The sequence below is a fragment of the Oryza sativa genome, chromosome 1 (assembly GCF_034140825.1).
Source record: "Oryza sativa Japonica Group chromosome 1, ASM3414082v1".
NCBI classification, from domain to species: Eukaryota; Viridiplantae; Streptophyta; class Magnoliopsida; order Poales; family Poaceae; genus Oryza; species Oryza sativa.
The window spans coordinates 19,263,957-19,290,461 of record NC_089035.1 but is presented as its reverse complement, the minus strand read 5'-3'; the positions used below and the strand labels follow the sequence as shown (position 1 = coordinate 19,290,461).

Sequence of the window (26,505 nt, the reverse complement as noted above, 5' to 3'; positions counted from 1 at the left end):
AGGACCATAAACACAAGCAAGAAACCAAGTTTCCTTGTTCTGGGTGGAGACAAATTTTACCAAAAGAGCATGATCAGTGCTTGAATGAATATCACCCTTAAAAAACTTACTAATCCAAGCAACAAGAATGCCTCCAAAAGCCCCTCTGGAAGGGACAAAAAGAAAACTATCTAACTTACTAATCCAAGCAACAAGAATGCCTCCAGAAGCCCCTCTGGAAGGGACAAAAAGAAAACTATCAAAAATTTTTGGCAAAACTTTCTTCAGAAACTCCTTATCTATAACCTCTCTTTTCGTTTCCTGTAAACACACAACCTGGCTATTACTGTCAGACACAGGCTGTCTAAGAGCATCCCATTTTTCAACAGCATTTCAACCTCTAATATTCTAGCAGAGCACATTCCAATCACGACAGCTGCTGTCAGCCATAACATACTGCATATAACGAATAAAAAGTTATAAACGGAGTTTGCCTGATAAAGATTGGGCCACAGAACTTCATTACAAATAAAATAACTGAGTGAATATATCAAGTTCAGACTGCAAGCAAGCAAAAGATAAGGACTTGTCCTACAAAGGTTTAACCAAAACAACTAACATGACCAAACTAGACAAGAATTAAAATTATTCTGCATCTTCAGAAGGTCTTGCGAGTTCCTTCAGCTTTTCTCCTTCAAGCTTTGACTTAGCCACATCCTCAAGATGAAGGCCGCACATCTCTGTTCCCATCTTTTGCAATAAAGAAACAGAACATTCAGCGCATACCAGTGATAGCTTAGAGACCGAGAGCTAAGTTGACAAGGGAAGAAATGGGCTCGCTGTGCTTAACAATTCCAACACCATAGTAGAATATCTTAAACATTTCAAGCCTTTCTTCTGTTCCAGCTACTTCTTTCAGCGCCTTATCCATTTCACACTGAAAGAAAACTTCATTGCAGTGGCTACTGCATTGCTTCATCCAAATGATTAGTTCTACTGCGACTCGCCTTATCCCTGGGAACTCGATGGCTGGTGACTTGTATAAATCTAGGATCTTTCTAAGCTTCTGCATGACCATGTACACTGTAACATTGGCACTCCGGAGAGCTTCATTGAAATCGCTTGCGTGAATGGATGTGCAGATCTGAACACTGAGCCCAACAAAGCTCTCTAGTAGTGCACCCTGCTTGGTCCTCCATTCTTGGAAATTCTGTGTTTATATACACCACCAAGAATATATTTAGAGAGAGAATTAATAACTGATAAAAGATATATGATTTTGGAGAAATGTGTGATTTGGAGGATAACTTTCTTACATTAGCATGTTCTCCAGCATACAGTACAGGATCCTCTAGCTTCTCCACTTCTGACTTTATTGCTTTCAGCAGCTGTAGATGATGACAGCACAAGCATTAGAATTATAGAATTTAACACTGTAAGGACACTATAAAACTTTTAGAAAATAATAACCGGACATTACCGTTGGTAGTGCAGTGTTGATTATTGTCTTCTGAAGATGAGCATGCTCTGCTCTGGAGTTGGCGTGTAAAATGCCCGAAAGTTTTGCAACGTTCGTTTTGAACCCAGTAGAGTCAGCAGAGAGCATCTCGACAAGTTTCTGCATGTCTTGAGGCTTCAGTTCTTCTTGGATCTTCCAGACAATGCTTTGATTATCCATTGCAAGCATAACTAGTGCTTCAGCATTAGGTTTTGCTAGCTGTCTTCTATCAGCTGAAATTTCAGAAATCATCTGTGACCTTGGAACAAGGAAAGAGACAAGCTTCCTAATAATTTGTGGAGAGGATGCAATCTCTTCCCTCCCGGTCTCATCCAATGCTAAACAAGCAAGAACTCCAATGGCTTCAACAAGTAGCTTTACTTGGCTTCTAGGGTGTTGTAGTATCTTGCTAATGTTCCTGAGTACATAGACATTGTCAGAGACTTTGCACCTAAGCACTCTCCCAGAATCACCAGCAGCGCTAACTAGCTTGTGCAACACCTGAACTGCCTCCAAAATGATCTCTTCGTCTCTGACTGCAGATGATGAGACTATGCTCAAGCTGCGATCATCACCAGTAACAGCTGTGAGGTTCACAATGCTTGCAATCACCTGGCCATCAGCATCCGCGACCTTGTTGCAGTTGTCCGGATTGTCCATGATCTTGTTGAGGATTTTCACACCGAACCAGGTGAACTCCATGCTCACAGTCACATCGTTGCCAGAGTTGTCAGCAGCAACGATCAACGATGACACGATCGGCAGCATTGCTGGGAAGCTCTCAAGGAGAAGGTCCCGAGAGAGCTCCAAGATGACGCCTGCAGCATGCCCTCTGGTATTCACTTCCTTCCGGGTGTTGTTCGTCAGTCCTAGCATGCTGACCACGCCGCCGACCGTGTCGGCAGAAGCTCGGAGCCTCATGAGCGCCAGCGCTCTGTACTTGGGCACTCTAAGGATGCTGTCAAGAACACCGACCCCGACGAGGCGATCCGCGATGGAGTTGGATCGCACCAGCTCCATGGCGAAGCTAACCAGGTCCATGTTCATGGCTTCGCGGACGTTACCACCGGAGCATCTCAGGTAGGTGACAAGCATGTAATGGCTCACCATCTGCTTCCCCAAGGGGCCGAGCTGGTACGCCTCCGTGATCTTGAGCACCAGCTGAATGTCGGCGACGGTGAACATGGCTTGGGCTAGCAAGTCGGAGGCGCCCTGTACGAGCACCAGGCCGTAGAAGAGGTTGAGTGAACCCTTGATGCTCTTGTGGTCGCTGCTGCCCTGGTCCGCCGGATCAACATAGTCTTGCTTGCTCAGGCGCAGCGCGGCGAGGACGACGGAGGCGACGGCGGCGGAGTACAGCACGAGCGCGAAGCCCATCAGCAGGAGCTTGGCGAGGAAGAAGCCGCAGCTGCAGCGCTTGGCGTAGTATGACGCGACCTTGGCTCTCAAGCCTTGTGCTGTCACAGACGACGACGACACCTGCCGGTTGATGCTTATGTGTCTTTGCCAGCTTCCATTCTCCATAGCCTCAAATCTTTCGGTCTCTGCCGCCACCACTTCAGGAGCATTGAGGATGAACTGATCCCTTGGATCCACGGCACTGCTGAAAAGCCTGCCATTTGGAAAGTGGGATTGCAAAGTGCAAGTTAGTGAGGATCCGTTTAATTCACCCCGGCCTTCTTGTTTTGTACAAGGCACTATATGCGAGAGTTGAAGAAAGGAAGGGACATGTGTTGAGTTAATCTCGTTGTTTATGTTTTCATCATGTTCAGTCAAGTCCTGTATGGCGGTCTGAGTTCAAATTGGTTAGTGTTTTGTATGGTGAGGTGAGCTGATCAGCCGTTAGTGAAAGCACAAAATAAGCACAAAGTGGAATTTTTTTTGAAATTATACTGTTGAAGTTTTTTTTTCTCAAAAATATATGAGATTCAAACGGTTTTACATGAATAGACCGTCGTCGCAGTTCAGCAGTACGAACTATTAGGAAACCGCCGGCCCATGAAGGCCCGGCCCGGTTACCCACTAATTAGGCCCATCACTAAATATGGAAAGTGCTCATGGCTATGCCTATATATAGAGGGGAGGAGGTGCTATTGTATTGGACAAGTGAATGAATGAAAGAAAAGAGTCCTACCCCTACATCTCTATGTCTCCAATTCTTGTAAACATTACGGGACCCTCTTGAACTACTTCGTGTAGCAGGAGGGTTGCGTAATACGTTATCAGCATGACGTTTTACCGAAGACCAAGGAAGAAAAAGGGTAAGAACTCGCAGATCCGTTTTGCATCTCGCCGATCTAATCGCGAAAACGAATTCCTCTCTTTCTCTTTGTTCTTGTTCCGTTTTTGCCGTTCTCGACGAAATCCACCACAGCCGACTTGGAGTCGCCGGTGTATGCCGATTGGTGGAAACCGCGATTGACAATACACGGCGTTTGCATGCTGACGAAGCGCCATGGCGGCGAACCCGCGCCATGGCCGCTAGCCTGCGCATGCAACACCACGGCCGCACCCTGCAAGGGCAGCGTGCCTGCGTGCCATGGAGGCACTGGCCGGAGAGGACTTCAAGGATGAAGAACAGAACCAAGAAAAGAAGGAATAAAATTGAAAAAAAAAAGAGAAAAGGCCACGCCGGCCGCACCGCTGAGGCTTGCGACGGCGACGGCGGTGCCCGTAGAGGTCGCGACTGCGCCGTCTATACAAAAACGGCCGCACCCGCGCCGCCCTCGCCGCCGACGCACGGCCGAGCATCACCGGCCCACGACTGCACTGCGCCGCGCCTCGCCATCGAACGGCGGCGCGCGCACCATCCTCGCATGGCCGCATCCTGTGCCAAGCCCGCGCCCTGCAAACGCATCGCTAGGCCACCACTGCCGACCGGCCTGCGCCTCGCCGAGCCCGGCCGAGCCCGCACCAAGTACCGTCGGTGCCACACCGCTTGCGGCTTGCGCTGAGGACGAGCCGCATGGCCTCACCCCGCCGTCGCACGGCTGCACCGCGCCGGCTTCACCCGCGCCGCTCCGGCCGCCGCGAGGTGCCGCATCTTGGCCGGCCGCGCCGCCGCATATGGCAAATGCCCCAATCAAAGGAAGAAATTGAATAGAAAAAGAAAATGTGGGGAACGTGATGAGGCAGTGTCGCCGGCCACCGAGCCCATGCAGGGCCATGCCGCCGCCACACGGCCACCCCTCGCCGACCACCGCGCTGTCCACCGCGCCTGCGCCGGGCCGCGCTCGGCCGTCGCACGGCCTCGTCGCGCCTCATGGCCGCCGCGCCACGCATGCGCGAGGTCGCCACCGAGCCGCCGCGCTGCACCTGCGCGACGCCGCCGCCGACCCAGCGCGCCGCGCCCGCGCGAGGCTCGCTGGACAGCCGCCGCGCCGGCCACTGCCCGCTTGCCATGCATGGCAAGGGAGCAATCAAAGGAAGAAGAAAGGAAAGAGAAAAAAAAAACAAGGAAGCAGCAAACAGCTATGGCCGCCGGCGCAGCCTGGCCGCCTCGCCGCCGCGCATGGCCGCCTCGGCGCCGGCACCGCCTAGAAGCCGCGCTTGGCAGCCTGGACGCTGCGCATGGCCGCCTCGCCGTCGTGCTGCCTTGACGCCTGGCCGCCCCGCCGAGCAGGAAAGATTCCCCTGTGATTTTGCAAAAAGGCCCTTGCTGTTTTTGGAAATTAAGCGCATGATCCTCTGCATTGGAATCTTTGCGTCTTAAACCCTGAACTTTCTAGAAAGCACGCAAATAACCCTCTGCATTTGGGATATTTGTTTCAATGGCATCAAGAATTTGCAAATATCACCGAAATCATATTCTCGCATAAACCCCTTGGGCCTGTTTGGTATAGCTCCAACTCTTAAATATAACTCCAGGAGTTGAGTCTGGAGTGGAGTTGTGGAGCTGCCTAAACCCAACTCCACAACTCTAGTACATTTTGTGAGAGAGCTCCACCCAACTCCACTCCTAGTTTTGGTGGAGCTGAAACTGTTTGGCTGAGCTCCAGCTCCAGGAGGGGTGGAGCTGGAGCTGGAGCTGTGCCAAACAGGCCCTCTGAATTTTTGACCTCGACCTCGCATTTCAGGTACCTTTATTGCTGATATATATGATTATGAAATTTAATTATCGCATTTACGATTATTGATTATTTGTGATGCTTTTATTACTTTTAATTAATACCGTTGTGATAAAATGTATAGAATTGCATAGAATATATTGGAATTATTTGCGGGAATCTTGTGAACCATTATATTGCAACAGTTGTGCATTTTTACCTGAATCTAATTTTGCGCATATATAGAAAAATGACGTGCATCGCGAATTAGAAAATTTGCCGAATCTTGAATATCTCTGATATATTTATTCAATGCCGAAATTACAATAGAGCAAGACGCTCTATGGTACCATTAATCCAATCACGCTATAGGCATTGACTCGATGAGTTTGATCTAGCATTTCAAACTCTCGCCAGTGCCTCCAAGCTACTCTCATGAATGAGTACGCTAAACGCATGAGCGCGTTAGCATTTAGAGGATTATGGTATATACCTTATCTTTCGTAGAGCAAGAACTATAAGCAAGAATGGGTATTTTTCGACTATGATTCACCAAGCAGATGACCCAGAGAGAGTATGGTAATATGATGCATCGCATTTGCATTGAATACCGCTGAAACTCTTAATGTTCTACCCGAACGTGACGAAAGTTGCATGCAAGTATCACTAGTACACATACAAGAAGTATGCCTAACTAGTTGATAATTGAATTGCGTAATGTTCAGGATAGTGTTCACTAGAAAAAATTGTCTTCCAAAACCAACTAGCACAGTTGATGGCGAGTTCAACACGAGTAGCTAGCTTGGTGCACTTACCTCAACGAAAGAGGAGGAAAATGGGGGAGTAGAACACAGGTCAAGGTGAAACAATCTAGAACTATGAACATTAAAGGAAAAGGACAATCCTAATAGCACGCTCATCATGAATTGAGGGGGAAAGCTCCTAGCCTATTTGCATGGCTATGGACGAAGAATCTCCTATGCTATATCGGATCAGCCCTAAAATTGATGTCAGGATAATAAATAATTGCCATAGCTGTCGAGCAAGAAGCTCGCTACGAAGTTAATTGAATCCGAAGTACCGGAATACCTCGTTGAATCAATATACTTCGTCATCACTTGTTGCAATTGTGAAATAGAATATTGGATTGAATAAATGATCTTTGCCCATGTAGAGCACACATTTTCCCCGCAATAAAGAATTATTTCCAGTATAAAATAGCATATTTAAGGCATTTACTATTTTGTTGCTCTCTTATAGCACATAGTTACAATGCTTTGAATTTTGTGTACCACCCAAACATAAAAGAAAAAAATGAATTGTGGTCCGCGTAACCACAAATAACACTTTAAGAGAAGGAGGTATTTCCAGACCCTATAGAACTGGAAATATTATGACCGTTGCTAGCAGCAACAACTGAATTTGTCGGCTTAGAATGTACCACAGTCATATTACCTGTGGAACAATTGTGCACTTTATAGAAGCATCTATTGTCCGTCAACCCCATTGAACTCTCTAAAAAGTGTGATGATTTGGGCTACACCCTCTTAGCAATGGATTTTCAGCCATTTTTGGTCTTAGAATTATAGGCATAAATATTACAACTCGTATGGTCATAGCACATATATGCATAATTTTCCTAAATCATGAAGATTTGTGTGCCAGTATGCACCGACAGGAGATCAATGCATAAACCGCATATTGTTCTAGCATCCCTAAACTGGATTGCGAAGAATATATGTGGCTTCCATTTGGTACTGTATGGATAAACGCGCTTCCGAAGCAGCAAACATCAAGTGTCTCTTAGACACCGTGTCTGCCAAGACTGATCTAGCAAGATCATGTGAACTCCAATAGAACTCACTAAATGATCTTCAGAAGTCCGCGAGGACAATGCTTGCATTGCATTTGATGATTGGTGAATTGGCCGCACGAAGTACCAAATATCCGCATAAGCGGACTAAGTATAAGCTATGAATTGCAATTTTTGCTATATCATTGTTGTAGTACTCGCAGTAGAAAAGGACATGTAGTCCTGAAAGCAGCAGACTCTGGAAGCAAATTCAGACCATCGGCATGAACATCCATCCTGCAACTAGTGCTATTGCATCTGTTTGGTTTATGTGCATATCCCACTATCATAATACGTTGCAAAAGGCTCTCTCCGAAAGTCGGAAACCTTTTACGGAGATAGTTGTGAAGCCTAAATTCCTTGACAAATAAGAATTATTTCCAATCATTTAGGGGGAAAGAATGTACCCTTAGATAGGAAATGTCAGGAAATGTGATAGTCCGGGACTAATGCATGTTACACCACACTAGTGAATGCAGTTTGCATAAAGAATTAAAACTGCCAAATCACTTTGTAAATACTTTTGTGATTTCGAAGATTTTGACTAAGTTGCATGAACGAAATGCACCGGAGGAGGGTGATACCAAAGAAAGTAAAGGTACCCCTCGTCTTATCTAGAGGCCTCGAACAAAAAGAATTGGACAAGAAACTCCGGCTCCTCATGCCCCTAAAGTAAGCGGAGACGTCTGGTGAAATCAGGGCAAGAGGGACTATCATACTCAAAGTCACGAAAGGTACCTCACCGAATAGAAGGGGAGCTAGTTGAGATCTGGCAAACAGTATGGAACCTCAGAATAGGCGTACCGCACCTTCCCATGAAGGAAGAAAACTAGCTGTTGGAGTGCACATTAACGCTGGTACATACCCACATCAAGAAATATTAAGCAAAGAAGAAGAAGCATATGAAAATGCATCTCCTTGTATATGCATGGATATTCGCATACAGTCTCATGCAACCAATAGAAGTTGGCAATGAGATCGATTATGGGCAATGTCTCCTTTAGACAACAAAACTCAATGGCAGTCAACCAGGAGTTGAATAAATGAATTAGAAGTTGAAAAGAAGAACTCAACCTGAATATTAACAAGCATTGAAGATAGAATCAATGAATGCATTTCAGGAGTTTGGATCGGACACTTGCATAATAGTACATGAAGAAGTACTAGGTCCCGAACCAACATAGAAAGAATAAACCAGAAAAGAATCGAAGAAGCAAACTCGTTCGTGTGAATTTGAGTTTAATTTTGAAATATTTGGCTGAACCCAAATCATGCTCACGCTTGCAGCTAAAAGCATGCGACAGATGGAAGTCTAGTACATCAGTCCAACCGCACTTAGAAATGTTCATGGTGCATAGCTTTGGTTAGTCAATTATCGCCAAAATGGGACGGAATTCCCAAACACAAGTGTGTTATAGCAGCACACAAATACTTGGCTAATTGAACTAAACCGAACTAAACATCGTTGAACTGTTCAGAGCCTCGGCATGGTTTTGAGGGATGGTTACCCGCGACAGCAATTGCGACTTGGAAACTATCTCAACCCCTACTACTTATGAAACTAAAAGCAGCATATGTCGCATATATGCAAATGAGTTACGTGAGAAGCAAACTCACTAAGCGCATGAACCCCAAGCTCTTCTATGCGCATGAATTGCATAGAAGCAGTGAACTAAGTCATGTGGAAGTCTTATAGATCTGTCCACTAACTCATTATTGACATCTTCTCTTGAATAGGTGTGTCCGAGAAATTGGAATAATGAGACTTAGAGGAATGCAAAATTCAGGGGGAGAATTTCGCTAACTCATTCTAGAATCTTGATATAGAAATTCAAGTACCCAGAATCAATCTAGAAAGATTGAACGAAGAATTGGGTGAATTGTACTCTTTTTCCCTTGGATAAGTTTTCCCAGCAGTTTCTTATCAAGGTTTTTAATGAGGCAATTCATGCGACGTTGCAAGCGTATGCTATTTACTCCTTCTCTAAATTTTTCCCACTGGGTTTTTGTGAAGTTTTGATGAGGCATAGGCATCACGCAGTGAGAGCCAAAGGGGGAGTGTTAGGAAACCGCCGGCCCATGAAAGCCCGGCCCGGTTATCCACTAATTGGGCCCATCACTAAATATGGAAAGTACTCATGGCTATGCCTATATATAGAGGGGAGGAGGTGCTATTGTATTGGACAAGTGAATGAATGAAGGAAAAGAGTCCTACCCCTACATCTCTATGTCTCCAATTCTTGTAGACATTATGGGACCCTCTTAGACTACTTCGTGTAGTAGGAGGGTTGCGTAATATGAACTTGTGACGAAATTGTAAGACCAACGCGTGATAGGGATGACGCGGCCACCGGCCTCGCAGGGCAGTGACACGGTTGCCAGGTTGCGAGGATCTCGTGGTCGGCAAACGACATGGCCTCGACCTCGCTGGTTAGCCATTAATCATCCTGATTAGTGATTAATTAATTACTAATGGTGTTAATTAAAAAATAACCATAATTAATTCATTTCTAATGATGCTAATTACTCTATTAATCGTGCGAGTTCTCTAGTTAGAAAATACATTTGTTGTAATGATCATGACAACGCAACTTTTGAAAAATAGAGAGAATCCATTTTATGCCACTAACTTTGTTACAAGTCTATGATTTGCCGCTGACTTTGTCATGTTATACAATATGTCATCGACTTTTGCTTAACTTCTACGATTTACCATCGCTGTCCGGTTAGCTTCCGTTAGCACTGTAAATTTTGTCCAAATGACCAAAATACCCCTAGGACAAAAACTTCCAAAATTTGGATAAAAAAATCCAAAATATCATATTATAAACATAAGATTGTAAACATCCAAAATTTGGCCAAAAACTTAAAATATGATATTTCATAATTTTTATCAAAATTTGCCCTAAATTCCTGAAGCATCTCATATGAGGACTCTTCAAAGAGTAGAAAGACGCAATAGTGAGTCTTTCCCGTCTACGAATGTAAGAAATAAGCTCAAATGATGCAATGACGAAACATCTACAAAATTGTAGCATTGTAGTTTAGGCCACATTTCGAAGGGGAGAATTGAACGATTAAGAGATCTTGTTGTTACTATTATAGCAGGATGATCTCTATGTGATACGTATTAATTAAGAAATCATATTGAACTCTACCTTTGTACATGGTTCTTATAGTCCGTACCTTTCTTTATTTAAACCAGCAAAAGAGCCCGTGCGTTGCAACGGAAAGAAAAAAAAGATAAAATTGAATTAAAACATATTAAATTCTAATTAAATGGAACACAAATTTTCTGAACTATTTGAGTATTTTTTAAGTAGGTAGGTATAATTCCATTCCATTATCTTAAAAAAAAGGCAGGTATATAATTAAATTAATTTATGAGTAAAGTAAGTGTGAGAAATAAAATGTTATGGTTGGATTTATTTTTTTTATTAAATTTTCTATATTAATTACACTCTTTGAAATTTTGTTAGAATTTACATAGCTTAATTGCTAATTTTGATAATTAGAAACATCATTTCAGCATTTATTTAAATGGAAATCAAAATAAAAATCATTTTATCTCTATGGGCCATTTTCAGCCCATTTTCTTCTTCAGCCCGCAAGCGACCAAAGTTCAATTATTATCCCCATACTCCTCTCACTTTTAGCCTGCAAGCGACCAAAGTTTAATTGTTATCCCCATACTCCTCTCACTTGCTGAACTGCCGGCCCACGTGTGGCTCAAGTGGTGCGGCCCATCGCTCGATCGATTTGAGCCGTTCATTTTGATAGACGGCTCAGATCTGTTCCAAATTGATGAAAACCCTAACCCTAACCCTCCCCTCCCCCTCCCCGTCCCCCTAGCCGGTCACCTCCTCCGCCCCCGACGCCGCCTCTCCTCCTCCCCCTCACCCCACTGGCACCGCTCCTTCTCTTCCCCTCTCTCGCCTGTCTCACCGGCACGGCGCTGCGACGACGGGGTGCGGCGAAGACGGCCGTTCCTCCCCCTCTCCCTCTCCCCATCGGCCTCGACAGCCGTCCCTTCCTCCCTCTCGGCGAAGGCGCCCTCCCAAAGGCGGCATCTTCGGCAACGATGGCATCGGCGGCGTCCGCGCTCCCTCGGCGACAACCGTCCCTATGATGGCGTCGACGGCGACGACAGCGTTTGCGGTGTCTGCGGGTGGATCCATCAGCGGTGGCGGCGACCGCGGGCGGATCCAGCGGCGGCGGCTCCCTCCGCCGCCTCTCTTCTCCCTCCAGTGGCAGTGGTGGCGTTGGCGGCCACCATTTTTTTTTCAATTTTTCCATCGCTATTACTAACCAATTCGGATTGTGAACGGACGAAAACACGGAGGAAAATTGGATGTGACGAAAGGAAAAATACGAATATTTATATTAGTTAAGATTAATTTTTGAATTCACAGGTACAAAGTTTGTATGAACAAAAATATCTACTTATAAAGTATGTATGCATAAACTATTTTATGTATAATTTTTTGGGGTTGGGCAAACACGCCATTGAATTTATCCAACAGTTATATGTAAAATTTTTATGTGCAAAATTTATATGTACAAAATGTCTATTTATCAAGTTTATATGTATAAAGTGTTGTGTATTACTAACTTTCTATACGTATAAATCATGTGTGTATTTTTTTTGGACGCCAGATTTTTTTTTTGCCAAAAATCGGGCGTTGTTTCACTAAGTAGGTCGAAAATGTTTCACTAAATAGATAAAAAAATGTCTCAATCTTTTAAAAAGCTGAAACACAACCAAATCACCCCATGAAACATTTGATACAACGTATGAAACAACGGTTTCCACAAAATCGGACGGTTTTTCACCCTATATAAAAAGAATGTTTCAGTAAATAGCGAAAGAATGTTTCAATTCTTAAAAAAAAGTAAAACACGATCAGATCGCTAGATGAAATAATTTGGTTCAACGTATGTAACAAACGATTTAAAGCCATTGCAACACTTAAACCCCGTGTACATTAACAAACCACGTATTCATCATGATGAAATAATTAAACAATATCAAAAATCCACTACATCATTTGCCCATATATAGTGAAACATCACGAGTACACTAGCTGAAACATTGTTGGTGGAACAAAAAAAATAAAACGGATCCCCCATAATAGGGCGTTTCCGTTATATCCGGGCGGTTGTTGCAATGGGGCGCACGTGGTGGGGACACATGGTGGGCGCGGGCGCACGTGTTGGGGGTACGTGGGTGGCGGGCGGTGCGGGCGCCCGATTTTTTTTCCCCATCAGACGCCGACGCGTAGGATTTGCGATTTTGTTTGGCTAGGCCTATGTTGCTTGAGAAAACGCTCCCCAACTCAATCCCCCCGCACCCCCTACCATCCTTGGCCCCGGGCATATGGTAATTTTTTTTTACTTCCGATCTCACCCCAACATTAATAAATTATAAGAAACTTATAGTCGTAAAATATTAAACTGTATTTGAATTATATTCGAAATGACAAACCTGGCAGCTTCCATGAAGGAGATGATGGTGACGAACCAGAAATCCTTCTGTTTTATGAGGGTGGAGAATCCACCGAGCAGGACGATGGTGGCCCAAGCGAGTGCCAACGCCCCGAAGCTGCTGATCAACTTGTCGATGAACACCCAGCGCAGTATCATCCAGTTCAGCTTCGCCTCTGGCAGCCCAAGTACTTCTGCAGCTACATTGGTAGTGGTGCTAGCAGCAGTTGCATGATCCATGGCCTTCCCTAGCTGCTGCTTCAACCACACCCGCCTTAACTAATTCTTGCCTGTGTGTGTGTTTGTTTGTGCCGATGTTTCTCTCCCTGCATGCCTACGTGTGTCCTGATTAAAACCATGCCATCCATCCATGACTTTATAACAAGAATTATTCCACAAGACCGGCAACACTCAAAGACGATCACTTTTACTTTGAGTCTTACTACTAGCTAGTGTTCCCCTAAAACGGATGATACTGTTATCTTGGCAAAATGGGCATGCAACATGTAATTACGTGCAGAGAAGATACTTAAAAATTATAAGGAAGAATGTGGACATGAAAGTCTGAAAAATTCATGACCTGATTTGCAGGTGAGGAATGATAAAGTAAGAGGATGCCCAACAGATATCCTATCCTATTCCCAATCCCATAATTTTAGATTTATGGGGCGAAAATACGGAGAATGCTTGTAATCGACCGTCCGAACAAGACAGGAAAATCGGACACCATGCCGATGCTTCCCACGTTGGAGTATCTGCAATCAACTAACTGCTAATTTCAACCATGCATATGCATGTGTCAATTTTCAAAATATTTTTTCTCCTAGACTACTTATCCGATCTAAAATCCGATTGCACCATTATATTCATTGGAATTAAATCTTTATAGCAAGATATTACATGATTATATTCCGATTAAAGAAAAACATATGTTTTAAACCATTAATACTTTATGTTTCATACGTTATAGCAACATGTTTCAGCATCTATTTTTATTGTGTTTCATAAAATTCACGGAAATACTTGCCACTACCCTCCTATCTCTCTCCACCTCATACATGCATGCATGTATGCATTTTTGCGAGCTTTAAAATATTTTTTCTCATGAACTAATTATCCAAACTATGATCTGATCACACCGTTGTATTCGTTGTAATTAAATTTTTACAACAAGATATCACATGATTATATTTTGATAAAAGAAAAACATATGTTTCAATCCGTTAATACTAGTTGTTTCATATGTGGTAGCGACATGTTTCAACGTGTATCTTCATTATGTTTCATAAAATTTTTAAATGTTTCAATTGCTGATTTTTTGTTTCACCATATATAATTTGATGTTTCACTTAATGGTCAACTAGGAACATTTGACCAACCTTTTTTTTAGGACATGAGACGTCAAATGGGAAGATTCCTCATGATTGTGGAGTAAAAAATGAAGTGCAGCAACATGCACATGCACACACGCTCAGGGTTTGGATGGGCGTCCGGTATTTGGTGGGATATCGGACGTCCGAGCCGTAGCGCTCTCCGGAAAATACTGTTCGCAATCCCTAGTGGGTCCAACACTAGAGAGTCCTCATTCCTAATCCATGGATGAGTGCGAGGGATCGTCTGTAGGGACGGGTGATCGGGAGTATTGGAAAATCATATTTCTTTTTTATAGGGCCCATTTTTTAGTTTTAGGAAATCCATTTAAGCATCTATTGGAAAGCTGAATATTCAGACCTCAAATTTTGTCTAGGACTTAAAAACAAAATTTTAAGGATATATTTTTTGGATATCTCTTAGTGATGCTTTAAATCAGTTCAGAGATGAGAAACAGATACTTTCTTATTAAATTTTGTTTCATTGTGTGATATATTCCACAACTATTTACCACAAAATTGAATGTGGCACGGTGCTTAAAAATCAAATTGCATGGAACCTTTCGGTGTACTAAGATGTAGAATATCTATGGAAATCAATAGTTTTACAAGAAATTTCATAGCAGTTTAAGGGGAAAAAAATAATCCAAGCGTTGAGAAAAATTTCTAATTTTTTTATTAGCCCTACAATATTCTTGTTAGTACACATCTAGCTGCCTTAAAATCTTAACATCACAACATCTGAACATTGAACAAGTGTATTTATCAGCCTAGGTGATTTCCAAAAAAGAAAAATAAATTAGAAATTTTTAATCATTTCAAAGGAAGTATTAGAATGTATTTTATAGTGTAAATTTTGGTACTCGATACAAATGAGGTACTATAGGAGGTATAACAAATTAGCCCTAGAAGCTACAGTGCATATTATATCTTAAGAGGAAGCATAAAATTAATTTAGAGACAATCTTACATGACAAAAAAGAACTAAAGGTGTACTGCATGTTTGGCCTTTTGCAAAAGACTGGATTAAGGGCCAAGCCACATTTAATTCAGTTACTGCGAAGATACTTGAAAAGAAAGCAGGTGACCATTAAAAATCTGAAATTCACGCACCACTAAAAAAATCGTTTTCTCAGGCAGCCAAAAATCAGCCCAGTCACCCGCCTGCGAAAATTTTCTCGACGAAAAAAAAATCGCCGCCACCCCAACTCGCGCCCCTACCCACCTCCGACCGGATCTAGGGTTAGGGTTCTAAGAGGGAGAGGGTAATGAAGGGGAGGTGAGGGGAGCCGCACGGCTGCTGCAGGGGCGCCGCCGCCGTCGGGGGTGGGTGCCGCCGCTTCCACCGCCCTCCCCCTCCCTCCGGCTGGATCTGGGAGGGAGGGGAACCGCTGCCACCACCACCGCCCTCCCCCTCCCCCTTCGGCCGGATCTGGGAGCGAGGGGAGGGGAGCCGTGCTTGGGGTGGATGCCGCCACCCCCGCGTGTCGCCATCGTCGGATCTCGCCACCCCCGCTACCGAACTGCCCACGACCGCGGAGCGCCGCCGCCTCCCTTCCCTAGCACGACCGCTGAGGTGGATAGGTGAGCTAAAGAAGAGGGGAGGAGACTTAGAAAAAAATCTGATCTCTCCCGCGTCTATTTATATGCCACGCCAATTTTTGCAGGCAGACAACGATCTCGTCCCACGGTTGTCATTTTCTCATGCGGTCATTTAGCTTCAAGATGCCTATCCATCTAGAAAAAAAACTGCTTTCGTGCAGGGGAGTGTACAACTCCACGATCGTGAAATAGCCAATCAGCCATGAACAGAACGGAGAAATGATAGAACATTTTGCTATCCGATACGCGTGTGCTCTGAAGTAACGAATATACGTAGCTGTAAAATGATTAAATTGCATTATGGATATAAAAGACCGAAATATCCGCATTTACTCACATGTGCACAGTCCACCCGGAGGACATGATTCAGAAATAATGCAGGGGGTTATTTGACATGTAACATTATCATTATTTACTGATATTGTAGTTACATCAGATAAAAGGAAAACGATACAGGTATCAACACAAAACTAAAAAAAAATATCATCACTTTATCAAGTCCCAATGTAATTAATTTTCACTTGATCTACTTCCGATATATTTATTCTCTATTTTTATAAACCCGGATGCAATAATTACTTGAAAATAAATTTATTTTATGACAATCAGGAGAAAACAAATGAACTCCCAAAAGATTAAGGGAAGTATCTTTGAAAATTCACGGAGATCGAAGTTTCATGCGACTGATGTGGTAGTCTTGCCAATGTGATCAACAATGTGATAAAAATTTCACAAGCGACACCTCAATTGATAAAAAACGTACCATACGTATAAGGTGGTGTTTGGTTCGGATGTGGTAACGTAAACGCTAATGGTATTGCCTCCAGCCGTAACGGATACCAATTTATCCGATTACATGATTAGTTTGGTTGCAGGCGGTAACGTCATTTATTTACATTACTGCGTTTGGTTGCGGATGGCAGCCAAGGAACGGGAGGCTGATCAATAGGACACAATTCGAAATTTGAAACAGAAGCCTTTGGGAAGATCATTTGCTCCGATTACACTAATCAAAGAACTGCTTGCTTCCAGACAACCATTGATCAAATAACTGATTATACAAGTATGCTTATACAAGTACGCAATTAAGCATATGACATAAGCTATGAAACATTCGCACCAGACACACTCCAGTACTATATCAACAGCAGCTGACATCAAAAGCTACATAAAGAAGCTCAATAAATTTTGACATGCAAATGTTTGAAAGATAACTCGAGAGTTAATTTCCTATACATGCAACGAGCAGAGTTTTGGCAGATAGTTCATAATATTCCAAACACTGTCACCTCATGTTTGGATACAAATTTTGACAGTGAGAACTCAAGACAAAAAGACATTTTGCAGATTAGTAAACAATAAGCTAGGGGCAATACTTCTGTCTGAAAAACAGGACAGTACTTTGATCACAGAATATGTAGATTGTCATGGTTCAAGCAAATAAAGCTGAAGTACTGAAACTAAACATCCTTAGGACATAGGTAGTCTCCAATCCCCAAGGCCTATGCTTATATGGAATTCTAATAATTCAAAAACAGATAATGAACATCTTGTAGATCATGCTTGACAGCCAGCACATCAGTACATCAATTTTTCTTTGCCTCATCTGATAACAAAAAAAATTCAGAAATTAGTGAAAGAAACATTAGGTGAAAGAAAATATATAGTGCTCAGCATCATACCAAATTAAGAATATTCTTGCACAGACAAGCCATATATGATATTCAGAAAAAAGGTAGCATTTTTTAACTTTAGGAGTACAAAAACTCCCAGTTAGGTGTAAGCAAGTAAGCAAGAGACCAAGCACATACTCCAGTTAGAAGTGAATATAATATTACTATGGCATTGAGATGGACAGCTGGGTCCATTGATGCATTATACTAGTGCAAGGCAAATAATATGAATGCATATATGAAATGCTAAGTGGTAAAGAGCAATATGCTTACAATTAATGATCACAAAATAAAGTGATATGTTTCCAGTTGCATTTGCAACACTACAAGATTGATCAAGTGAATTACCAGCAAGTATTTTCAGTACGTACTCCCTCCTGAGAGACTCCGGAAGAGCGAGAAGCATACTCATTTGAGCCGGCACTTTTACAAAAGCAGCTGCAGCATTGACAACTTCAGTACCAGTCAATCCAAGCTTTTGACACTCAAGAATAGCTTCGTTCTGAATTTTTTGTAGTGGGTCCTCCTCAGCCATTGCCTTCTCTTGGATCTCAGCTTCACGTTGCATAGATGCCACCATTGCTCCCACATGCTTTGTAACATCCCTCAGATCACCTTGAACATTGGCAAAGACATCCATAAAAGGGTCACTTGACAAGGTATTTTTCAGTTTGTTGCTGTCTTTCTTCCTCTTCTTAGAGCTTGAAGCAGTTGAATCGATGCTCTGTCGAGGTGTGGCTGAATCGATGCTCCGTCGAGCTGCAGCTGAATCGATGCTCCGCCGAGGCATTTCTCTAGACACTCTCTCTTCATCCTCCTCATCTTCTTCATCTTGAATATCTTGAACAATTTCTTTCTCCATATTAGCAACAGCCTCACCAAGACCCTCTGCACCTTCTCCAGTAGCAATGTGTTTACCATAAATTGCAGCTAGTGTATCATAGTGAGGGAATGCTACACCATATAGACCCTTTGCCTCATTGTTTTTCTGTAAAATACAAAGAATGACACAAAATTAAGGTCATGGTTCAGCAAGCAAAAGAGAGACCTATGCAGCTACAATTGCATGAAAAACACAAGAGAACATATGTATGAGAAAGCATACTACTAGAAAACCATAATGTTGTCTTTGCAAACATTTCAGAGGAATTTTACATAGCCGCTTATTTGGAACAAAATTTCATAAAATATCTTACAGTAGTTTCACATATTTCAATTCAATGCACTCATGAATCAATAAATAAATTTTCTACTCCATAGTTAGTTTGATGACTTACCCTGCAATGATCATCGTTTTGTTGTTTCTCACATTGTATCATCTTTCTATTGTCATCCCAAGAAAAGCCACTTTTGGTTAGCATCACTTCAATTGCGCCAAACTTGGTCCTAAAGTGTCTTACTCTCGACTCTATGTGCGGAACAGCAGTAAGGCCAGAACTTGGCAACTTCTTAGCAAGCACGTTCTCTAGAACTTGGCAGTATCCATTTTTGAAACCCCCTTCTGATTTTCAGCTTGGATCCAAAGCAATCTCGAACAATGCCTTGATCAGCTCCTCATCCTCAAAGTACATCCAAATCCTCTTGTTCTTGCCTCTCCCACGCACAATGCTTGAGCTTCCAAGATGCTCCATAACTGCAATATTAGAAATTCAACAGAAAACTAACATCAGTAAGCATCCATAATTGTACCAACATTTTTTTATTTCTGATTTGCAAACAATTAGAAATTCCATTTAAAACACAAACCTCAATGAGCCCTATAGCTATTATACATCCCATGAGCAAGAGTGTTGCGAAAATTTGTCCAATCATCAGATGTCGAAATAGCTGAGATAAACTCAGGTTCGGCGAGTTCTCCCTCAAGTATATCCAATGGTATCTCGTCCTCATCCTCATCCTCGTCCTCATCCTCAAATGGATCACTAGACATCTTTTGCAAAATTAAGTTGTGCAATAAAGCACATGCCATTATAATTCGACACTGAGTTTTGATAGGAAAATATGATGGGGACCTCAAAATCGCCCAACGACCCTTTAGTCTTCCAAAAGACCTCTCTACAATATTTCTAGCACTTGCATGCCTCATGTTAAAGTACTCCTCTGCACTACGTGGTGGGTTACGTGCTGTGAAACGGCCTAAATGATATCTTTGGCCTCGGTAAGGGGCTAAAAAACCATCTGCGTTTGTATAACCAGCATCCACAAGGTAATAGCAACCTTTAAAATTTTAAAAAAGAAATGTCAGTACAATTCAGGCTGTGGAGTGTCAAACTTCAAAATAAATTGATTGGAAAAAGACTCGCCTTGAGGGACACGAAGCCCGTCCGGCCTGTGAATTGCATCACGAAGGACACGACCATCATGTGCAGAACCCTACCAACCAGGTAGTAAGTAAATGAACTGCATATCGGGTGCACAAACACCTAATACATTTGTAACAATGTCTCCTTTTCTTGACCTATATCTTCCTTTTATCCTAGTTGGGACAGTTACTTTTATGTGTGTACCATCCAATGCACCTAGGCAATTCTACAATCCAGAACACCACATCAATAAAATATGGTACAATTAATAGTGCTGAGATGTGATTTTTTTTAAAGGAAATGTGATTTATTTTTTAGAATGGGTTACCTTGAAATATTTCCATCTATCGTCGGTGGTGTCCTCAGGTATAGGTTCTGGCTTCTTAAGTAGAAGTTGATGAAGCCTCAGAACAGCAAGTAGGCATAAATTGAAATGCCTACTCACAGTCTCTCCACTTCGGTAAAAAAACTTTCCTATTGTTCTATTCTTTAAATGGTGAGATAGTATATATAAGAATGAAGCTACTGATTCCTCCAACGGCATATTTCTTGTATCCTCAATACCTCCGACGTCTCTAAGCATGTCACATAGAATGTGAAATGTCCTCCTGTCCATTCGGAGCTCGCTTATACAAGCAATATCACTCTCACGAATAAGCTGGAATAGTCTTTCACTCCTAAGTTCTCTAGTTCTGATCCTCCTCTCTATTTTCCAACATTTTCTCTTATATGAAATTAAAAACAGTACAACAACATGATAATACATAAGTATGACAGCAATCATCATATTTCTAAGCCCTAAATTTCTTCTCTGCGTTTTGGTACTTAAGGGAAGGCGAGCCATAGCACTCTACAAATATATAAAACAAAAGCATTAACCATGTCCAGAATATATCCTGCTAGCACGCATAATACATCAAGCTACCACTAAAATAAACACAGTACATATTTTTTTTATTGCTAAACCTAAGTGATTTGCTAGAACACAATATCAAGCATCCATTCAGGGATATTTACATGTATCTGTTGTTTTACACAAAACTTTTTTTCCAATCTTACATTGTGGAAAATGATATATCACCTGGCAGTAAAAGAAATCAAAATTCTAAAAATCTAGATAGTAAAAATGAGTTGGTCAAACTTCCCTACACTCAAAAAAAATATTCACTAATATTCAACTTTCCTGCAATCTGGGAAAATATATTCTACATAACCATGTGAACTTATGAAGAAAACATGTATGAGGCAGGATGAATACATGAGATTCACTAGTATAAGCTACTTCATGATTTGTTAATGAAAAGATTATCACAGGATCATCACTCATCAGCATTCACAATTTATAAAGAGAGGTGGTTTCAGTAGGGGGAGGGTTCTCACCGGCGAGGTGATTGATAGATGACAGCAACGACGGAAGTCCGATGTGGTTGATGGCACCAGCCCCCTGCTTCACAGCCTCGCCCTTGTTCCCGGAGTTCTTCCGGTCAAGATCCACATCGGAAGACGGCGGTGGTGGAGGAGCGCAAGACGGCGGCGTCGGCGATGCGCGGGGGGTGAGGGGACGGCGCCGGCGACACGCGGGACGATGGGGAGGCGCGGGGACACGCGCGGGGCGAGGGGGCTGCGCCGGCGATGCGAACAGGGTGAGGAGGAGGCGCCGGCGATGCGCACAGGGAGAGGGGGCAGCGATGGCGACGCGCGCGATGTGGAGGAGAAGCTGCGGCGGCGCTCGATCTGGACGAGGCGCGTGAGGAGAGTTAGGTTACGCTCCGTATCGGTATCGTTTTCCGCCCGCCTAGGAGTGTAATCAGCTTTGTATTGGGCCGGAATTCGTTTGCGGGCTATCCGATTACGATCCATCTGAAACAAACATGTGTAATGCAATCTATTCACGGTGGGATCTGATACGGGCCAAAAACGGCCCAACCAAACAGCTCCTTAGGTGCATAGTATAGTAACTAGAAATTGAGCATAAGGCCTTATGCTCAATTTCTAGTTACTATACTATGCACCTAAGTTGTATCCATATGCTTAGATATAAGTTGATAAAATTGAACACGGCATATTGTCAAGTTGGTATACCCACAGGGTAATTTATTCTCATTAAAAATTTAGCAATTTAAAATGTCATATAATTGAACATTTTAATGTTCTCCTTTGTTTGGACTGGAAAAAGTCAATTTCCTCCCTCTTACATTGCTCGCCTGTAAAATAGATAATTAGGGCCACAGCTCCCAATGCAATGGAATAAATATAGGGCCTATGTGGTAGGCAAAAGTTGAACCGATCAATAGTGAACTGAGGCTCCGTTTTGACACGGGATCTCAAGACCTGATGTAGATGAAAACACTGTAAATGAGATGAACAGATTGTTTTTATCTGATTTGACAAGATGGATTTAGTACTAGCTTGTTAGTAGGGAGATGAGAAATAAACTCTTACTACTTGTTAGTATTTTTTTCCTCTTGTTACAATGACATAATTTTTATGAAATAGATAATCCTGTAGAGATTTTGGAGAAAACTTAGCAAGAGATTAAAGCTCTTAGAAAATTTCCTTTGAGGCTATCTCTGTTATCCGATTTTTGTGTTTTTCCTACGGTCCAATCAAACGATCATTTCTATGTTTTTCTTGTGTTTTGAAATCATCTGTTTTACACTTCTATTCCTGTTAGAATCCAGTCTTTTCCTATTCCTACGTTTTTTTTTCATTCTTACTATTCAAGGGCCCCAAGTATTTATAGTTGGTGAGAAACTGCAACAGTAGCTGATGATTTCATAATTTTGTTTGTCTGATTAGATTGAGCCCACCTGTCGGGATTGTGCTAATGTTGTTTAGGCAGCAAGTACCTCCTACTGTAGTACTCCATCCGTCCCATAATTTAAGAGATTTTGAAGGGATTTGATCCTTTACATCCCTCCAAAATACCTTGGGTGTGTTTATTAATGGGAAATGGGGGTGGGATTGGGATTGAGAAATGAATGAAGGGTTGGGATTAAATGGAAGAGGAAAAATGAATGGGTAGGATTTAAAGATGTCTTTTGGTGCGTGGGAATTCATTTCCCTATCCCATTAGCTAAAAACCGCCCTTATATTTTGGGACGGAGGGAGTATAATACTACACTTACAGGAGATTTTATATATTGAGTGGATTATGTTAGAACATGCCCAATTGATAAAAAAAAGTTATCTCTAAAATTTTGTTTTTGGAATTTCTAATTTAATTTTAAGGTGTAAATAATTTTTATCTCCAACAAATATCTTAAATTAACTCCCAATAATAAAAAGTGGATACACCCCTAACTATCGTACGGTAACAAAAATCGCTCCACCCATTCCATCCCCGCGTGTGATCTCTCTCAACATGTCTCCCTATTCTTTTGGCGTGTGGAAATTGGGAGCGAGAGTGTCTCCCGATTTGCACAGAGCAAGAAAGAAGAAAGAAGGAGAAGGGGATTCCAATTTTCAGATACATCTCTAAACATAGTGTTGGAGCAAGTTTTTGACAAAAGAAACCTCAATTTGAATTGGGTTTCATTTGTTGATCATTCTCTTACGAGAATATAGCTAAGTAGGTGGTGACCACTACTAGACAATCGATTTTTCATGACGTTTGGAAAATATTTTTCATGGCGGCCATGTGGGAAAACCGCCAGCGCAGAAAATCGTGGGGGTGGGGGTCAAGGGCCGCCAGCGGAAACACATCTTCGCTAGCGGTCTACTTAAGAAGGCCGCCAGCGAAGATTGGATATCTTCTCTGGCGGCTCTCTTAAGCTCATGCCAGTGAAGGTATTGTATCTTTGCTGGCGGTAAGGGGATGCGGCCCGCCAGCGAAGATGTAGGTGTCTTCGCTAGCGGCCCTCTTAACTTAATGCCAGCGAAGATACCATATCTTCGCTGGCGGTGTGGTGACGTGGACCACAAGCGAAGATACCTACATCTTCGCTGGCGGCGTCCTTAACCCTCCGCCACCTCAAATCATTTTCAATGGCGGTTCAAACGAACCGACATATGACGACCGCCAGGGAAAATGCGCTGAACTATATGAACCAACTACAGTAACCTCGAGCACCATTAGAAGCACGATTTTCTCTCTCTTAAGAACACATACATAGGGGGGAAGGTTTTGATCTTGAATCTTTTGAAAGATTTATTGTACCAGAGGTTAGTTATACTTTGTCCTACTCTTTTTGTCAACTTTTTTTTTCATTTTTATTGGTTGTATGTTGAGATTTTTCATCGCAAAAAATACTTGACATGGAGGAAGAAAAACATTTTTTATTTGTTATTTGGAGCTCAAAATGGCAAACTTTGCAAGAAATATTGTGCATGATCGATGTTCCATATATATATATCTAGTTTTCGATAGGCTTATTTTTAGTAGATTTATATATTAGTTAACTGCAGAAGAATGAGCTAGCTAGGAAGAGAAGAAGAGAAAGAAGGGTAGTTTGGTAATTCGTCCGAGGGATGTATGTTTTATATATGCAGATTTTTGGCTAGCTTTAATTATCTTGTTCAAAATATTTAAACTAACTAAAGTTGTATTATTTTTCCGCAATTAATTAATTAATGCATAGATGGCGGACAGGGCATGGATGAATAAAGAGAGATATCGTGCGTCGTACATTGAAGGAGTTGACATATTCATGAAAGCAGCTAAGAAGAATGCTGCATCTAAGAAGACCAAAGATATTAGATGTCCATGCGTGCACTGCAAAAATCAGAAAAGTTGGAACGATCCATCTGTAATCGAGCAACACTTGGTGACGCATGGATTTGTTGAACGCTACACAAACTGGTCACATCATGGAGAGATCCCAAGCAAGCAGGTTACGAACCAGGCTACAGTACGCGACGAAGTGTTGAGCTGGGACGAGGATGTCATTGTAGTAGCTGAAGAAGAAGAGGAAGTGTATGCAGTAGAACCCGTTGATGATGATGATGTTGTTGTTGGTGGCAATGGTCAGCACAATACAGTTGATGATGCCGATGATGGTAATGTCAGCGTAGATAATGGTAATTTTGCAGATTTGGAAGAGATGTTGCGTCATGCTAAACCTGAGGTTGTTGCTGGGTCCGCTCGTGGGTTGGATAACTTTGATGCATTGAAAAAGGCAGCGAATGATCTTTTGTACGATGAGGCAAAGGGCTGTGAGAAGGATTTCACATTGTTGTGGACGGTGCTTGAGCTTATGAGATTGAAGGCCAGAAATGGTTGGTCCGACAGTAGTTTTAACGACTTGTTGGTTTTGTTGAAGAAACTTTTTCCGCAACCCAACTCCCTGCCAACAAGCACATATGAAGCGAAGAAGCTTATATGCCCTTTGTCACTGGGTGTGCGAAAGATACACGCGTGTGTTAACCACTGTATCCTATTCCGTAAAGAGTACGAGGATTTGGACAGATGCCCAACATGCAAGAGTAGTCGATACAAAACAAGCCGTAGCCAGTCCGAGGGTCTGGATGTTGCCCTTGACGATGTAGAAGAGTCTGATCCATGCAAAGACAGTAACAAAAAGAAGATTCCCCAGCTTGTCATACAGTACCTTCCGGTGAAAGATCGTTTGAAGCGTTTGTTCTCAAACCCGAGGGATGCCGAATTGATGCGCTGGCATCACGAAAAGCGAAAAAAGGATGGGATGATTCGACATCCTGCAGATGCAAGACAGTGGAAGGAATTTGACAGAAAGTATCATAAGTTTGCAGAGGACCCAAGAAACGTAAGGTTTGCATTGAGCACCGATGGAATGAATCCATTCGGTGACTTGAGCAGCTCACACAGCACGTGGCCAGTACTCCTAACCATGTACAACTGTTGGAATTAATGAATGGGCCTTAGCCCACTCGAAGATTAATTCTTTGGAAAATCACAAAAGCCCACCTCATGGGATGGCATGCATGTGGAGTTTAGTACCACCTTGCTTATTCTAGGAGAGGGGGACCTCCTTAAAAGGGAGGATGTCCTCCTAGCCACTTGAAGCATGTGTGGTGGAGAGAAGAGGGGAAACACACGCGCGCTCGCTCGCCTCGCCTGGCCGGGCCGGGCAGGCGGCGCGCGTGCACGACGTACGCGTCGAATGGTCCGAAAAATTGGCTCCTCACCCTTGCGCAGATGCAGCCTCCTTTTGCAGTTTTGTTTTGCTGCAAATTCGGATTCGTTTTTGTTTTGGAAACGTTCCGAAAAATCCGGTGCGTGCAAACGGCGTGGAGTCCGGATAAGTTACGCGCGACTTATCTGGTTCGGTTATGCGCAGTAGAGATCGTGCGGGCGCCCTGATCAAGCGACCCTTCTCTATATAAACCGACCCGCCGTCTTCACGCAACACTGGCGAAATCAATCTAGGGTTTGCCTCCTACTCTGTACTGCGCCGTCGCTCGTAGACTACTCCATCCCGCTCGCCGGCGTGCACCGACGATCGGGAGAGCATGTCTCCGGAACCTCTGCCTTCGACGTCCTGCACCGGGAGAAGGCGGCAATAAGGTTTTTGGGAAGCGCTTCGCGCGACTGCTCCCTGTTTTGTTCACGACGGCTCGCCTTCCTCTTCGCTCGCGTGTTTCGTGTCTTCGTAGACACCTGCGAAAAGTTTCGACCAAGCAACCGATCTTTCCGTCACCTCGGTACGTGTTCAATATGTTGCGCATATTTGATCTGTTCATGTTATACTGTGTAGTTTACATGTATAGATCTAATGATG

At 42.9% G+C, this 26,505-nt stretch overlaps 1 protein-coding gene and 1 pseudogene across 1 annotated transcript; both read right to left on the bottom strand.

Annotated features, from left to right (window-relative positions):
• Positions 1-464: 464 nt before the first annotated feature.
• On the bottom strand, positions 465-13,099 carry LOC112939272 (uncharacterized). Its single transcript, XM_026026136.2, has 4 exons — positions 12,861-13,099; positions 1,460-3,089; positions 1,296-1,367; positions 465-1,189 (listed from the first exon to the last, which is right to left on the bottom strand). The coding sequence occupies exons 1-4, from the start codon at positions 13,097-13,099 to the stop codon at positions 776-778; spliced, it is 2,355 nt and encodes a 784-aa protein (XP_025881921.2). The 3' UTR covers positions 465-775.
• Positions 13,100-17,417: 4,318 nt separating this feature from the next.
• LOC107277472 (uncharacterized) lies at positions 17,418-24,861 on the bottom strand (annotated as a pseudogene).
• Positions 24,862-26,505: the final 1,644 nt, after the last annotated feature.